This window comes from Pavona decussata, unplaced genomic scaffold (genome assembly GCF_977016875.1).
Source record: "Pavona decussata unplaced genomic scaffold, jaPavDecu1.1 SCAFFOLD_175, whole genome shotgun sequence".
NCBI lineage: Eukaryota > Metazoa > Cnidaria > Anthozoa > Scleractinia > Agariciidae > Pavona > Pavona decussata.
This window is the reverse complement of record NW_028145586.1, coordinates 3,487,832-3,504,840: the sequence shown is the minus strand read 5'-3', so window position 1 is coordinate 3,504,840 and position 17,009 is coordinate 3,487,832. Positions and strand designations below refer to the sequence as shown.

Here is a 17,009-nt window from a genome sequence, read left to right as displayed (position 1 = left end):
TTTTCAACGATTTCTCGGGTGAGTGTTTCTTTGTTTACTACGCAAGCAATTTCATGATCTTTCTTCAGTGTTTTGACAAACGCATCTAGTGCCTTGTTGCTTGCAAGAACTCTGGATCTTTTATGAAACTTAACGGTTTTTCAAGCGGCTCTAGATCTGATGTTTCTGAGAATAATTACTTTGTACTCCGGCTATTTTTTTGTCTGCCAGAAAGTTAAAATTTCTCGAGGGACTTCACTTCTCTTGTGGTTTTCTCCATCTCTTCAAGACGAGTCGAGATCTCTGTTTAACAGTTGCGAGAACCAATCTAAGGAAATACATCTACTGTTTGTAATTTCTGAGCCCTAGAATACGGGACAATCCAAAAGTGTAGCGAAAACTATACTTAAACGTTTTTGCTGAACTGTAAGCTTAATTTGCCAGTTCATAAATAGAAAGGTAAGCAGTAAAAGATTTTGTACTAACCATTACAATTCTTAACAACAAACTTGGTTGTCTTTGTTGTGTTCAGTATAAAACAGCGTTATTTCTAGTTTGGTGTTCTTGTGAGGTCGTTACTTTTTGAAAGCGCTCTGCCATATTTCTCCCGAACGCACGAAAACTACGTATATCGCAGGATATCTGTTGTGTGCGGACGACATATATTGAGCTCGCAATGACCATATTTGGGCAGTGTCACAATGTGTTGAATAATAATGGCTCATATACCATGGCCGCTAAGCCAATCAAATCCCTTGGAATTGCATTATACAATGATCCGAGATTATAAACATTCTGCTCCCAACAAGTATTCCGTAACGATAGTTCATATAGTTACGAAACGATGACTTCAACCTGCAAATAATACTGTTGTTAGACACTCACTTCGTTTCCCATTTGAACCTTTAGCAGCTTTTCTTTTCCTTTTCATTTCCTGCAAATCAGACGTATGAACAAGTGAAAGGAGACAGAGATATGACAAGGGCACCAACAAGAATATTTGAACAAACTACTTTCAAAGTTGTCTCCTGTGTTGCCAAGTGTAAGCTAATATTGTTCTATCTGTTCTGAAGTTTTAGCTGAAAATTCAATTTGCAGAAAGTTGTAGGGAAAGGCATCTTATTACTGGTCAATAAACTACCCTGCTAGCTCTTCTCGCAGGCGTGTGATAGCAAGCTACACAATTCATAGCAATTTAAATAATCTGCCACGGAAACCAGAAAAAAGAAGAAATTTTCCCGCACACACCTGTCATCTACCGGATGTTTTACAGGGAGGTTTGCGGAGAAAATAATCATTTGTGTATTTTCCATAAAGAATACAATCAATTATCTAAAAGAAATGATAACCGATAGAGATCTATTGAAATTTCCAAAAAGACACAGACTTTCGCAATTTTAGCTCTTTTCCTGATAAGTCTCGTCATATCATCAAGTATAAGTTTGCAAATTAACATGCACGTTAACAGTTTGTTTTGTAAACTGAACCACCTGTCCTGTTAAACTCCTTTGTTGTTTTAGGCGATCAACTTCGGATTTGAGACCGTTTCCACTGTCAAATCCCTGTCTCCTCTAACTTTTTCACACGTCTGATTTACAAGAAAAGAAAAGCTACTGATAGCCTGCAGAACAGTCGTTATTGTTTTTTTTTTCTTTGCGTTTTTTAGGGGAGCAAAGGGACGCACGAGACCCGTTCAAGCTTAAAATCTTTTCAGGATTCAGTATTTTCTTAACAAGCGTCTTTCCTCTATTTAATCTGTCACCCGCAGTTTCAATATAAGGATATATTCATATTCAAAGTTAAGAGCATCAAGTCACTTCCACGCACGATCATACTGAGAAAAGAAATTTGAAAAGTAAGTAGAATCTTTGAGCTCTTTTTTTCTTTCTTGCCTATTTCTCAAGTTGCATGCCAGTGATACATCTCCCAGTTTAGCGACCTAAAAGAAGTAATTTTCGCATTTTCTTCTAGTGTAGCTAAGTTTCAAAAATATCGTTGAAGTGTGCTTTTCCTACCTAGTCCAGTTGCGCCAATGTAGTTTGAATAATTTTCGGAGTAGGCCGGGAACAAAAATTCAGTTACGTCTTTATCAGAGTTTACTGCGAACTGTATAAAGAATAAAGTTTACGAATGTCTGTTGGCAAAAACATGTTGAAGTTTATGTGCAAATAGGGAGATTCGCCGTCATGCTTCGTGCTTAACTAAACAAAGAAGTTAAACGTTGCGGTAACAACGTGTTGGCTTAGCCGACTTAGCCTGAAAATGGCAATCACAAACGGCAGAAACAACTTAATGACCTTGATATTTCCGCCATTTTCCACACTTGCGAGTTGCCGTTTGCTTACAAAGAAAATTTGAGCAAATACACAACAGAACCACAAACGAAAGGTAAAGTAGGACGCCAGCTTATCTCTCAACAGTTGGCAGATGTTCTGGAGAAGCTCTCACACGTACCAACTTGTATTTGCTAAATAAACGAGTTTCCCACATCATGGAAGTTGAAAGGAAAGCTAACGCGAAATACGTCCAGAAGAACACGTAATAACGAAGTGACAAATTTGACGAAATTTCGCCATCACTTTCGATAAAATCATAACCAGGGGAATTAGGCAAAAATGGCAAATTTGACGATTTTAAAAATAAAAATAAAATAAATAAATGGGAATTTCAGTGGATTCCACAGGGTGATCCTTCCTTTCCAGGTCGAATTAGCATTTGGAATTGTTAGTTTTTGCGGATGGAGTTAACCAAGAGTATCCGGAGAAGAACCCTTGGGGCAGAGACGAGAACCAGCAACAAACTCAACACACATATGACGCCGAGTCCTAGAATCGAACCCAAGCCACATTGGTGGGAGGCGAGTGCTCTCACCACTGCGCTATCCCTGCTCCCCTATATTTTGCCAAATGCCTAGAGTTGAGCGAATGAGCTCAAGAGAAGGGTACCAGTGAAGTGACGAATTCGACGAATACGGCGAATTTGGAAAAGACAGCAAATTTGACATTTTGCCAAAGGTTAAGATTCAAGCGAATGAGCTCAAGAGAAGGGTATCAGTGAAGTGGCGAATTCGACGAATACTGCGAATTTGGCAAAGATGGCAAATTTGACAACATTTTACCGAAGGTTAAGTTTTAAGCGAATGTGCCCAAGAGAAGGGTATCAGTGAAGTGGCGAATTCCACAAACAGGTAAACATTTGACAACCTTTTGCCAGAAAGGTTAAGATTCAAGCGAATGAGCTTAAGAAAAGGAAACAAGGGAAAAGGGGAATTCAACGAAGTTGGCGAAAATGGCAAATTTGACGTTATTTCGCCAAAGACCGAGATTCTAGCCGGTCATAAACTCTGCGGATGAAATGGTTAATTTTTTTTTTTTTGGTTTTAATAACTTTTCTATATTTCCATTTTAAAGTAACAATTGGCGTACTTAAGTACTAGAATGTTACTGTGGACCCACGTTTAGAGAATGAGGTATACATGCATTCTTAGTTTATTCGGGAGAAGTTTGCCCAACGTGATATTCCCCAATTTGAAAAATTTCAAAAAGTTGAATGTTTGACTAATTTGCCCAAACTTTATTCAGGCAAGCAGTTTGATGAGTACGACGAAATGTTGCCAAGTTTGTCAACATGGCTGGCTTCTATGCATTATCAGCTAATTTGCATAAGTTTCACACTTTGACGAAATTTGCCAAATTCACAGTAATGCCAAAATTCGCCGAAATTGTCAAATTCGTCACCATGGCTGCCTTTTTGGGATTTAGCTGATTTTTTCATAAGTTTGGCAATTTGACAAAATTTTGCCAAATTCGTCCCTTTCGCCAAATACGTTAACAAGCCTGGCTTTTAAGGGTTGAACTATTTTGTATAAGCTTGACTATTTGATAAACGTTTGTGGAAATCGTTACATTCACTACCATCATTAACTCTGCCAACATGGTTGGCTTCTATGCGTTAAGCTAATTTGGACAAGTTTGGCACTTTGAAGAAATATTGCCAAATCGTCAACACGCCTAACTTCTATGTGTTTAGTTAATTTGCCTAAGTTTGTTAATTTGATAGAATTTAACCAAATTTGTGCAGTTGCCAAATCAGCCTCAATCGTCAGCCCTGTAGCAAGATTTTGTTAAAATGGCAAAATTTACCATTGTGCGCATTTCTGAACATTTCCAAATCCCATCCAGGGGGAGCGTCTTCTTATCTCAACAGAAACCCACTCCCCTGAACTAATTCTTTGAATCTTTACAGTTTAAGATGACTCCTCACTTTACACCCAAGCTGGTGGTGATTGGTGTACTACTGATGTCAATGACAACCTCATCAAACAACACCAAAGTTAAAACATCACTCGTTTACACCTACAACATCTTCACCAAGGATATTGCCATAGTAAGGCATACCATAAGAAATACTATTGCCTCTGTGAACGTGCCCGGCCCAGTGGATTGTTTCCGCCATTGCGCCAAAGTTTTTGGATGCGTAGCGTTTCAGTTGACTGGGACGAGTTGTGAACTGTTGGATACAGACAAGGATGACTCGGAAGGGGATCTGGTGACTAGAGAAGGCACTTTCCTGTATTCAATGCAAGGGGCTGGTATTGAGGTGAGATCATGAACAATTGTTTCATGAAATCAAGTCATAAACTAATATTTATATGTAAAGACCAGTCCCGAGGTAAATTTCTAGATTGCAGTGACAGACTAGTCTTAAAGTGTGTGGACAGGTTCTTTAGTTTACAAAACAAACTGAAAATGTGTATATTGAATTGCAAACTTGTACTTGATCAAATGACTAGCAATGGGCTCAAATTTTCATACATAAATATCTTACACTACCGAAAATCTAATGCCCGATTCACATCAAGTCTTAAACACGTTTAAAAGCTGTTTAGTTAAACACAGTTTAAAATATTGTTTCCTTCATAAAAGCTGTTTTTGGATTTTTTTTCACCGACTTAGCACAATTGAAAGCGTAAGTTAAAATCCCATGTGAAAGCCATTTTTTTAAAACCTGATCTAATTAAACATGCTTTGTTAGTGTGAATGGGGCTTAAGTAATTCTATGAAGATTACACAACATCTGAATTTATCACATTTTGGAGACGGGGTCTTTACACGGGAAACAAACTTTCAATTCGGGAGGTGAGCAGATACAGGTTGGCACTTGTTAATGTCGCAATGTAAACAGTTAGCAAATTTGTTTGCAGAGCCGGTTGTTAGAAAGAAAATAAAACGTAATGATTACTTTGAACAACAAATAACAATTGTGGATTCAGGGAAATGTCTTAAAGTTCTGGGAGGTTTGCCATGTGAAATAACACTTTTCCTACAATTTTTTATTTGCCAAGACGAGTTTGCCAAATTTAATTTTTCGTTTGCTCCCTCAAGGCGCCTTAACAGTAGGTATTGCTGTAAAAGTAGAGGTACAGAACATCCGAACAGATGAGACTATATCAGTTTACACATGGGAACACAGGAGCCAACATTTTAAGTATTTCGCTTGAATGTTGTCGTTGGCGCCCCTGTCAAATCCCTGTCTCCTTTTACTTTTTTATTCGTCTGATTTGCAGGAAATGAAAAGGAAAAGAAAAACTGGTGAAGGGTCAAATGGTAAAGAAAGTGAGTGTTTGTCAACAGTATTATCTGCAGAAACTTTCCCTGTTGTAATAGTATGACCTAGTATTGCGGAACATTGGTTGGGAGAAAAAAGTTTATATTCCTTAGTTAACCGTATTGATTTTACCTTTTTCAAATATATTTACCCATATTTTCCGACTGAATAGAAATCTCAGCAAATAATATTTGTGTCGAACAAAACAGAATTTGATTATCGCCGTTTTTTTTTTCGCTTTTAAATTGCCCTGGCACGGCCATGTTCCCAAAACGCGTATACGGAAATAATTTAGAAAAACGTCTTAACAAAAACCTGATACTGACATTTTAAAGAAAATACATTTTTGTAAACGCTTTCCTATTTTCGTTTTGTTTAATTGCTTAAAAAAGAGTTCGTGTTTCTCGACAAGTTTTATCGCTCTATAATAAAGGTAAACGCTGTTTAGCCACAGCACTTTAATTGCAGACTAATGTTTAGTAGCGAAGTTATATACCTATTCAAGTTTTCTAATCCCACAATAGATGTAAAGAAAGGGTTTTCTTAAAATGGTTTGTGGCAAAAATTCAATTGGCTCGGTCTATCAGTTTTTTGTTTAGATATTAAAGCTAGCCTTAAATTTTATTGTTTAATATCTGATTTATTTACAGGTCCCGATTCTTTTGCATCCTGCAGAGATATTTACCTGAAAAACAAGTAAGTTAGATGGCTTTTAGACGGCTGCTAACAAGACTTTGTAAGAAGATGATACAATGTTTATTTTCGGAAGCCTTTTTCACACTGCCAACAACGCCTCTTTTGACTCTTCAAAGAAGGAGAGAAAGAGATGTCCCCGTAATTCAAATGTTTGGTCTCCCGTTTTCTTTCTCAAACTGGTTTTTATTTGCACATGGATCAATTTTGTTGACCTTGACACCCCTCCCCCTTGACAACCCGCCACCTGATGGATGAACTTTTTTTTTACCTTGAAAACCCGCCACTCCCATCCCCAAGAACAGAGACTAATAATTTCTCGAAAAGAAAAGCTCTAAGGCAGACTCATGGAAGAGCTTTTTCTTGGTCGTTTCTGTTTGCCTCTGATATTTTTGTCAACGGAAAGGGACACAAAATAAACGAAGAAGACATAAATGACAAGGAGAATCCTCAGCTAGCAGGCGTCAGGGTAGGCCAAGCTTTTCATCCTGTGTAAGGATAAAATAAGTATAAATATATAGGAATTTAATTGGAATCCACGGAGTGGCTCTTCTCTCCATAGTTTCCAGGTCGAATGGAATTTGGAAATGTTGGTTTTTGTGGAGTGAGGAAAACCGGAGTACCCGGAGAAAAACCCTCGGAGCAGGGACGAGAACCAACAACAAACTCAACCCACATATGACACCGAGACCAGGAATCGAACCCGGGCCACATTGGTGGGAGGCGAGTGCTCACACCACTGCGCATTCCCTGCTCCCACAGGATGACTTTGCCACGCGCCTTGTTGGCTGTCTATCATCTCATATCCAACCTGCGGCCGTGGTGTAATTGATAATTGAAACATTAAATTATAAACATGCAATGTTGTATTAACTATGGAATTGATAAAGAACGTTATACTTCAGGCTCAATAGTTTTTAAAGATGCAATTGAGAAGGTGGAGAGATCGAGTTAAGGATATCAGTCATCATCTAAGGAATTGAAATACTTTTAAGTATCATAAATCATTACTTTATTACTGAAGAGTAATCAAAGTGAAAAATTATTCGACAAAATAATAATAATCACAATAATAATAATAATAATAATAATAATAATAATAATAATAATTATAATAATAACAAAACTACAATATTTAAGAGGTAATACTGTTGCTAACTTTCATCTCAATCTTCAATTCAGAACACGAGAGAATAAAGCGTACTTGTTGCAAACTGACATTGGAAGAATCCCTGTTTACTGTCACATGACCAGAATTGATGGATGCGGAGATGGAGGATGGACGCTGGTCATGAAAATACATGGTAACAAGGTAAAATCAATAACAGGTTGCGGTTTCTATCAATGCATCCTTGGCCAGTAACTGATATTGGTTTTTGTAAGTCAAAGGAACAAAAACAACAACAACAACAACAAAACAAACACCACGGATGATAAGGAGCACGCTACAGCTCCAAGATAAGGACAAACACCTGGGGCCATGGGGATGAGAACATCTCGCTCCTAGTGCCCACGGTTTTCTTGGTTGTTCTGGGAACTCATCAGCATGACCCATTAATTTTCGCGCGATTCCATTGACTACTTTACGTCACGTGGTGCAAATTCACAGGACGGTTATCACGTAATAACCCCCGCCTGCGTCAATATTTGCCTTCCTATTATTTCCATTGAAAAGAAACAAAGCCAGCGGAAAAAAGCCAGCTCAAGAGTTTCACCTTTTCATCTTTATTATTTTTTCATGGAAGACAAATAAACTCGTTTTGTACATGGCCAGCCATGTTTACAGCAAAAAGCTGGTCGCAAATGCTGTTCCGGAAAGTACAAAAATGTCAACAAAACCTGGTGTCAACGCCTTTAAAGCTGTAGAATTTCAGATTTAGTCCTACCCAAACTGAACGTTCATCGCCATCCTTGAACAATGGCTTGAAGACCAGCAGAGAACTCTGCTTATTCACATGACAGTTTTTTTTTCTCTTTTTTCTCTTTTTGTTTTGTACTTATTTCATTCTCACGTACCTATTGATGCTAATTTACCACCCTTTTAGTATTTAAACTTTAGCTACGCATTGTCACCTAGTCTGACGATGGTATAGAATTATATCGAAATATTACTGAAACAAACCACCGTTTCCTTGCATTTATTGCCTAAATATTAGTCTAATTACTAATTATTAAATTCTCAGCCTCGGATATTGCATTTCTAGCGTTCTGATTGGTTTGCTAAATCTCGGTTATCAGCTCATATACCGTAGTTTGACCTTATATGGAAAACGAAAGCCCCAGGTGTCGCTAAGCTAAATTTTTTTTTCGGCGGGAAGCAAAAGTTTCTTCGGAAAAATGTAGAAAAAAAAAGGAAAAGATGCTATCTCAATATAACAACAATAAAAGCCACAAAGTTCGGTATGGCACTATTTAATGGTACGTATCCCTGAAGTTTCCTTTAAAATCTTCAAAATTGCAAGATTTTACGATTTTTTAGATCACATGACGACAACAATAACAACCGGTTACCTTCAAAAATTTCAGGATCCTGGCGGTAAGAGGTTAAAGCCAATCGAAGAAATTTCTCAGGAAGAGCTCCATGCCTGCCTTTATATGTTTTTACGAATTTACGAGGACTTCAGATGATTCATCTATGAAATCCGTACGAGCGGCGGTCATAATCTTCGTTTCCGTCGCTCAGCACCACTCAGCAACACATTTGCACTAATGTGCACAGCTCTTACACTTCTCAAACAAGCTTGTAGTTTAAAACCTTGCACTGAATGCTTGTCTCAGTGAGGTTGTACCTCGTACACTTGGACTTGCCTAAAGTGTTTTAAATCGTCCGCGAGGAATTCAGTTCAGCATGAAAAAAGACGTCCTTGCCCTGATCTCTTTCTTCGCTCGGCACCACACAGCAGAACATTTGCTCAAATGTGCACAACTATTACGCTTCTCGATGAGCTGGAACTTCAAAAGCACTTGAATGCTAGTCTCAGAAAGGTTATAATTTGAACATTTAAACGTTTCTTGAATTTTAGATGTCCGACTGTGTCCGATTTTCTTCGCTTTCGATTTTTCATTCAACTCCGTTTGCAAAGCGCTGCGTGTGTCATGTGATCATTAGGTTTCGCGCGCTTTGGTCGGAGGTTGTCTCAACATCCGGTCGTTTAAATTTGAAAGAATTTTTTTCTTTAATTCAGTAAACTTCAACAGCAATGTCCAAACGTAGAGAATTTAATAAAACAATTATTCCATTCGCGCTTGTTGGATATGAGATTAGTGATAGCCAACTCGGCGCTTCGCGCCTCGTTGGCTATTTACCATCTCATATCCAACGCGCGCTCATCGAATAATCGTTAAATAGCCCCAGGCCCAAGGTATGGTGACCACAGTTTTAATAATAATAACCCCAACTCCAGACTGTCAAAAGAACTCCTTAACAAACTTAAACTGACGTTCCGTTTAGCGCGATTGACGCAACAAGTAACGGGATATCACCAAATTAATGAGGTTTTTTGAAACATTTCTAAGCGGTGACTTCGTGTTTTCTTTTGTAGTCAACGTTTCACTTCGACTCCCAATTCTGGAGCAACAAAATCGAGTTCAATCGTCCTGTAGGTGTGACGGGGTTTGACAACCAGGAAACCAAGTTACCAACTTACTGGAACATGAACTTCTCCAAGATCTGCCTCGGCATGAGGATCGGCAGTCAACCTGTCAAGTTCCTAGTCATCAACAAGAATGGCACTTCGCTGTACTCTCTGATCGCTGATGACCGCTATCGACCAACCTCTCTGGGTCGAGAAACGTGGAAGGCATTGATTGGCTCTGAAGCATCTTTGCAGTACAACTGTAACAAAGAAGGGTTTAACGCAGTGGGTAACAGATACAATCATTCGAAAGCAAGAATAGGTATTATTGGCAACAATGAAAGATACTGCAGTAACTGCGACTCCAGAATTGGTTTTGGTACCGGTGGAGAACATGATGACAACAACACGTGTGGTAATGAGGCTACATATAAACCAGATAACGGAGAGAAGCACATTAAAACCATGGGATACATATTAGTGAAATAAACAGGAAAACGATGAAGGTTCCTCGCCTAAAAAAAACTGAGGAGAGAAAAATGATCCATAAATGTAGCGACTGTTGTAGTTAAATTTAGACTGAACAGGATAAGGACTTTTGTTTGTTTATTATGGTATAATCATTACAAAAAAATAAAATGCAGAGACAGGAATGTACACCGGTTTTGTTTAATGTTTGCAGTACGTTTGTGTTCAGCGAGTATCAAGAGAAAAGCCAACTCCAAGGGAAGCTACCTCTCAGGAAATACCTATTACAATCGTGTTGACGATGCTCACTTTCAGCTTTGCTATCGGCCTTTATTCAGGCTCGAATTATCTGCTTGATTACGTTCTTCGAAACATCAAAACATCTCGACCCATTTATAAGTTTTACTGACTGATGTACATTATCAGAAATTTAGTTATCCCATCTGGAGAACAAAAGGTAAATACTAAATACAGAAATAATCCCATGCGAGCTCTGCTTATATCCTTCCCGTGACTTCTATTTGGTAACAAGCCGCCATGGCAGTACAAGGTGTTCAAAGGGGTTGTTCTGAGTCACTGGAAGGGAGGACAAAACCAAGCGCCCCATGATGCTTTGCACTTAAAATTTTTACCCTGATCATCGCTTCAGTCGCTCCAGAAGTTCTTTTAACGTGCTTTTTTAGCTCTAATGATAGCCTTTTTGTCCTTTTTACAGTTCAATATGTCGGAACTCATTTTAATTGCAAACACAATGTTTATCTTAAATTTTGCTGTTTGCTATCTAAATGGAAAAGAATCGTTTATAGTTGTTGTCCTGTACACAGAATAATATATTGGAGACGTTTTTATTGGAAAATAATAAAGGTTTGGTCATCATTGTTAACCTGCTGAGTCATGTCTTGTATCCAGTGGTAAGTTTTTCTAAAGTTAATAAGAACAACTGCTTTAAACTGCAACAAGCACATACGATCATACAAATGTGGAAAGATGTTCGAGAGGTACCGAAGTGGAATCCTTTAACTCTTTCTCTTGATTGCTAATTATTCAAGTTGCTTTCTTATCATAATTAAGTTTATTGTAAGCACAGTTAAAACGAGAGATTAAGCTTGTCTCCCACCTTTGCGCACCATTTTCATATGTTTGTCTTTATAATGCTAATTTCTGTGAAGATATCCGCAATTTCAACTTTAATTGTTCTTTCTAATCAACACATGGCAAAGAAAAATTAATTCAAACGATGTATAAAGAATATATCATGAAAGCAGTCGCGACTTGCTAACAAAGCTTTTAAACAACCGCGAGAAAGAAAGGAAAGGAGAAATTTAATAACATTTCGAGATATAATCAAGTCGAGAAACTTCAAAATGCTTAGCAAAGAAATTGTGAACTTTTTCTGAAAAAACGATGCATTTCAAGTTTATATTAGTCTAAATATGCATCACAGACGTAAACGTTCGTGTTATTTACTACAAAAAGGTTTATCATGAACGACATATGAATCTTTATAAGTTTATCAACATTTTGTGGTCGCGGTTGTTTTCTCTTACAAACTGATCTCAAACTCTGTTTGGTAAACACGTGTTATCTACAAACTACACAACAATTGGAAGAAAACGAGTGTTTGAAGCGGTGTACATAAAACAATACATGTAAGTAATACAATTAGTTTGTTTACGTGATAACAAGAGATTAACTCTTGGTGATAACTTACCAAATTTAGCTCAAAAGCTTACACTCAATCAGTCTCTCTTTTTCTGCTGTTTTGAACCGAACCTCAAATGTAGTTTTGTCTATTGTCGAATAAGCTGTTCACAACTTTTCTACAGTTCAAGAATGAACAACGTAGAGGGCAAAACCGCTGAAATTCTCCGAGAAACAAGGAAAGCGAGATGTCGCGAACACCACTGCATGTACGCTTGCCGAATGATAGCCGCGAAAAAAGGCGCCGAAATATAAGCTCCCTCCAAGCTCTCGTTATCAACTTTCCTCGCTTGTTTCCAGGCTACCACAAATGGAAAAATTACATCTATTCTAGCCATGAAGGAGTCAGAATGACAGAATGGAAGGAAACTGTCGATGACATTACCAAGAGCACACATCCAAACCTCATAAACGAGTTTTTTTATTACAATTAGCAAACCTTTCATATCTTGCCTTCGCTGCATCTTAAGTGCCTTTCAGAATTGCATTTTCTTTCATCGTATTTATTTCTTCCTCAGAAAGATCAACAAATCGCAAGGCGACCATTTTGAAAATTAGTCATTCGCGCTATAGTCACCTCACGCCAGGTGATTCAAGCAGGATATGACACAATCCTCCACCAATGAGGTCAATAGAATCTTTATAATCACCAGAGTATAATATTATGCTAACACAAGAAAACTTTAGGATCTAATTAAAATCGACATTTTTCGGACGGTTCTTGTTTTTCACTGATAATAACCTGAGTAATTATACCAAAACAATTATTTGCCTGAGGCTCAGCAAATATTGGGGAATATTCCCCTCGACAATTCACCAATAATTATTTATATTAAAACGTTAAAATAAACGAAGAGAGAAGGAAAGAAAGCCCACCCTTCCCAACTTTTCATGGATAATAAAACAATAACTGAGGAGACCTAATTAATATAAGCTTCATAGTTTCCTTTATGTCTCCTTGCCATTGCTAAATCTATTTCTATTATTTCTTGTTTTCATTATATTTGTGGTGTGGCGAAATAAATAAACTTAATAATATAAAAAAAATAATAAAAATAAGTAATAAAACTTTATTCAAATATCACCTATATAAAAAGCATCACAAAAATACAATCATATTTTCCTCAAAACATGGATGGGTTAATGTAATAATAATAATAATAATAATAATAATAATAATAATAATAATAATAATAATAATAATAATAATAATAATAATAATAAGGGTGTTCACCTTTAGAATTACTTGTCCGCAGTCTCCATTTACAGTTTTCGAAGTGTTTGTACACAGTTGATTGTAAGGGCGGAGTGATGATCCTTGACAGTTCGTAGTTTGTGCTGTAGAAAAATTAATGAAAGTCTTTCAGATGAGCAGCTTGCTGACTCATAGCTAACCAATGAAAAAGAAGCCTGTTAAATTACTTTCAAGCCACTTACAAAGCACTAGACATTATTAAAGTTTGTTGGAAGCGCATGTTAAGTGTTCGTTCTCAGTTTTGCATCTTCTAAAACTTTCATTGATTCATTTGTACTGCACTGCACAATGATTCGCTTATTTCTCTCGTTGACCATAATATCCATCGTGATCGTCAGCATTTGGTGTTCGGATGGTTATACTGTTTATAACAGCTTACTGACAGGCCATGTGTTTAAGACTATTGAATCCATCGACTGGCTTCAGTGCGTTGAGGAGTGCCACATACATGACGAGTGCATTTCCTACAACTATTTTTCACCTGAAAAAGTCTGTGAGCTGAATAACTTTGGCTATGATAACCAGTGCGATGCGGGTAACAATCTTATCAGAGCCACTGGATGGATTCACCATGTACTCGACATATCAGAGGTAAATTACAAATGTAAATATGGGTTGTTATCGATGTTTATTGCACGATTAGGTGATAAAGACAGTATTATGCCTTACATTCGGGGGAATCAACAAAAAAAGTTCAACAAAAAACGATTTTCTTTTTCTAGTTGCCACTGAATTAAATTCAAGCGAAGTAAAGGATTGTTACGTAAGGTCATACACCATTAGCTCACATGCTTTTAAATAAAACGGCAAAACAAATTTGGAACCAGATTTCGTCCCCATATACCAAGCTACTGTTGGCTTTTTAAAAGTATTTATCGCGCTCAGGGCATCGATTTTGTACCTCGGAAAAAAACAAAAGATATTAAGTTCTAACTCTGTCTTTAATAACAATTAAAACCGAATATTTGAGACGAATCAGGCCTTCTGAACACAGAATTACAGTAAGACACTTGCAGTTAGATCTCCAAAAAAAGATGACCGACCGGTGAATTTTTTTTCTACATACGAAATATTTCCTGAAACAATATTTGTCATTCTCGTAACTCATAAAGTGTGCGAAAGTGTAAACGGTCTCGAGTCCAAAGTCGATAGCTAATACAACGAACGAGTTTAACAGGACAGGTGGTTCAGTTTACAAAACAAAATGGAAACGTACATATTGAATTGCAAAGTTGATCCTATGACTAGGCTTATCAGAAAAAGGCTAAACTTTCGAAAGTTTGTGCGTTTTTTGAAATTTCAAGGGATTTCTATCGTCACCATTTTTTTGAGATAAGTGATTGTATCATCGAAATATACGAAAAATAAAAAGAAAACTTAATCGCGACAACAAACGGTCTAGGCATTAGTTACCTTTTACCAAGAAGGATGTCACAAATGATTATTCACTCCGCAAATCTCCCTGTAGATGTTAAGGTAGAACTCAGGTGTGTGCGGAAGTTCCTTTGCTTTTTCTTTCTTTTCTTTTTTCTTTTCATTTTTCCCTTCCTGGTTTCCGTGGTAGATTATTAAAATTGCTAAGAATGGTGTAGTTTGCTACCCTGCTCTCCGAGTAGAGCTCTATTAGCAGGGTAGTTTGTTGACCAGTGATCAGTACCGAGCGTTTTCGCAATCAGTCAACAATTTATTAATATCGCGACGAGGAGGTAGTCTCTTCGTCTCGTTTCGAAATTCGCTCGAATTTTCATACAAAAATATCTTGCACCGCTGAAAATCTAATGCTCGATTCACACCAAACCTTAAACACGTTTAAAAGCTGTTTAGTTAAACACAGTTTAAAATTACTCTCGGATTTTTGTCCTTTACAGACTTAGCACAAATGGAAGCATAAGTTAAAATCAGGGAAGAAGATTCCCTTCCCTACAACTCTCTGCAACTTATATTTTCAGCTAAAACATCCGAAAAGATCAAACTATATTAGCTTACACAAGGGAACACAGGAGACACAGAATCCTTGTCTACTCTCACTTTCTCATTCGTCTCATTTGCAGGAAAAGGAAAGGAAAAGAAAAGCTGGTGAAGGGTCAAATGGTAAAGAAAGTGAGTGCCTGACAACAGTATTATCTGCAGAAACCTAATCCTGTTGTAATTGTATGACCTTTTATTACGAAACACTGCTGGGAGCAAAACGTTTCTAATCCTTAGTATACCGTATTGATTCTACCTTTTTCAAATATATTCACCCATATTTTTCCGACTGAATAGAAATCTCAGCGACTTAATCTCTTTTGCATGGACACAGCGAAGAGATACTAAGTGAGACTGCATATCCGTGTAAGCTCTTGAAAAGACTCACGCTTTTGACGACTACAAATAGTCACACCAGAGTATAATAATTTCAAACCTAATTTTAAAGATTGTTGGAAAACATGAAATAATATTTCTGTGTCGGACAAAACAGAATTTGATTATCGCCTTTTTTTCGGCCATGTTTGTAAAACGCGTATACGGAATGATTAAGAAAAACGTCTTAACAATAACGTGATACTGACATTTGCAAAAAATATATATTTTTCTAAACTCTTTCCTACTTCCATTTTGTTTAATTGCCAAAAAAAGAGTTCCTGTTTCTCGACAAGTTTAACGCTCTGTAATAAAGGTAGACCCTGAAAAGTAAATTAAAATTCAGTTTTAAATCTTTTACTACGACAACGCTTTAGTTGCAGACTAATGTTTACAAAGTAATATATTTTAAGTTCTTTTTTTCAGTTTCATTTTGGTAACGAAGGTATATATATATTTATTTATTTATTCACGTTTTCTAATCCCACAATAGATTTCAAAGAAACCCGCCTTACTGAAGAAAGGATTTTCTTAAAATGATTTGTGGATAAAATTAAATTGGCTCGGTCTATCAGTTTCCGGCTCCTGATATTAAAGCTAGGCTTGGACGTTTTTCTTCAATATCTGATTTCTTTACAGGACCTGATTTTTTTGTATCCTGCAGAGATATTTACCTGAAAAACAAGTAAGTTAGATGACTCTTAGACGGCTGCTAATAGGACTTTGTAAGAGGATGATACAGTGTTTATTTTCATAAGCCGCGACTTGTTCACTCTGCCAACAACGCTTTTTTTCACTCCCCAAAGAAGGAGAGAAAGAGATGTCCCCGTAATTCAAATGCTTGGTCTCGTTATTCCCGTTGTCTGTGTCAAACTGGTTTTTATAGCGCATGGATCAATTTTGTTGACCTTAATACTTCCTACCCGTTGACAACCAACCACCCCTACCCCCCATGCCATCCTCTTAGTTTAGGCAAAGAGACTAATAATTTCTCGAAAAGAAAAGCTCTAAGGCAGACTCATGGAAGAGCTTCAGTTTTTATGGTCGTTTCTGTTTGCCTCTGATATTTTTGTCAACGGAAAGGGACACAAAATATACGAAGGAGCCATAAATGACAAGGAGATTCCTCAGCTAGCAGGCGTCAGGGTAGGCCAAGCATGTCATCCTTTCCAAGGATGACTTTGCGTTGGATATCAGATGATTATAGAAAACTCGGCGTCACGCGCCTTGTTGGCCATCTATCATCTCATATCCAACGCGCACTCGTGGAGTAATTGTTAATTGAAACTGACATTAAGTTATAAACATGTAATGTTGCATTAACTATGGAATTGATAAAGGACGTTACGTCAGGCTCAATAGCTTTTAAAGATGCAATTTTTAGAGAA

At 37.3% G+C, this 17,009-nt stretch overlaps 2 protein-coding genes across 2 annotated transcripts in view; one reads left to right on the top strand and one right to left on the bottom strand.

Moving 5' to 3' along the window:
• The window catches only part of LOC146463703 (uncharacterized), a 132,625-nt gene that overhangs the window by 10,436 nt on the left and 105,180 nt on the right, over positions 1-17,009 (bottom strand). The gene's annotated exons all lie outside the window — the stretch shown is intronic.
• LOC146463715 (putative skeletal organic matrix protein 5) lies at positions 5,541-10,511 on the top strand. The gene is made up of 4 exons (XM_085084265.1): positions 5,541-5,594; positions 6,237-6,282; positions 7,462-7,591; positions 9,822-10,511. The coding sequence occupies exons 1-4, from the start codon at positions 5,549-5,551 to the stop codon at positions 10,341-10,343; spliced, it is 744 nt and encodes a 247-aa protein (XP_084940391.1). The 5' UTR covers positions 5,541-5,548; the 3' UTR covers positions 10,344-10,511.

Excerpts from the sequence above, each read along its gene's own strand:
- LOC146463715 (XM_085084265.1), top strand. The coding sequence starts at position 5,549 with ATGAAAAGGAAAAGAAAAACTGGTGAAGGGTCAAATGGTAAAGAAA. Across the intron at positions 5,595-6,236 it reads AGGGTCAAATGGTAAAGAAA|GTCCCGATTCTTTTGCATCC; the intron begins GTGAGTGTTTGT and ends ATTTATTTACAG. Across the intron at positions 7,592-9,821 it reads TGAAAATACATGGTAACAAG|TCAACGTTTCACTTCGACTC; the intron begins GTAAAATCAATA and ends TTTCTTTTGTAG.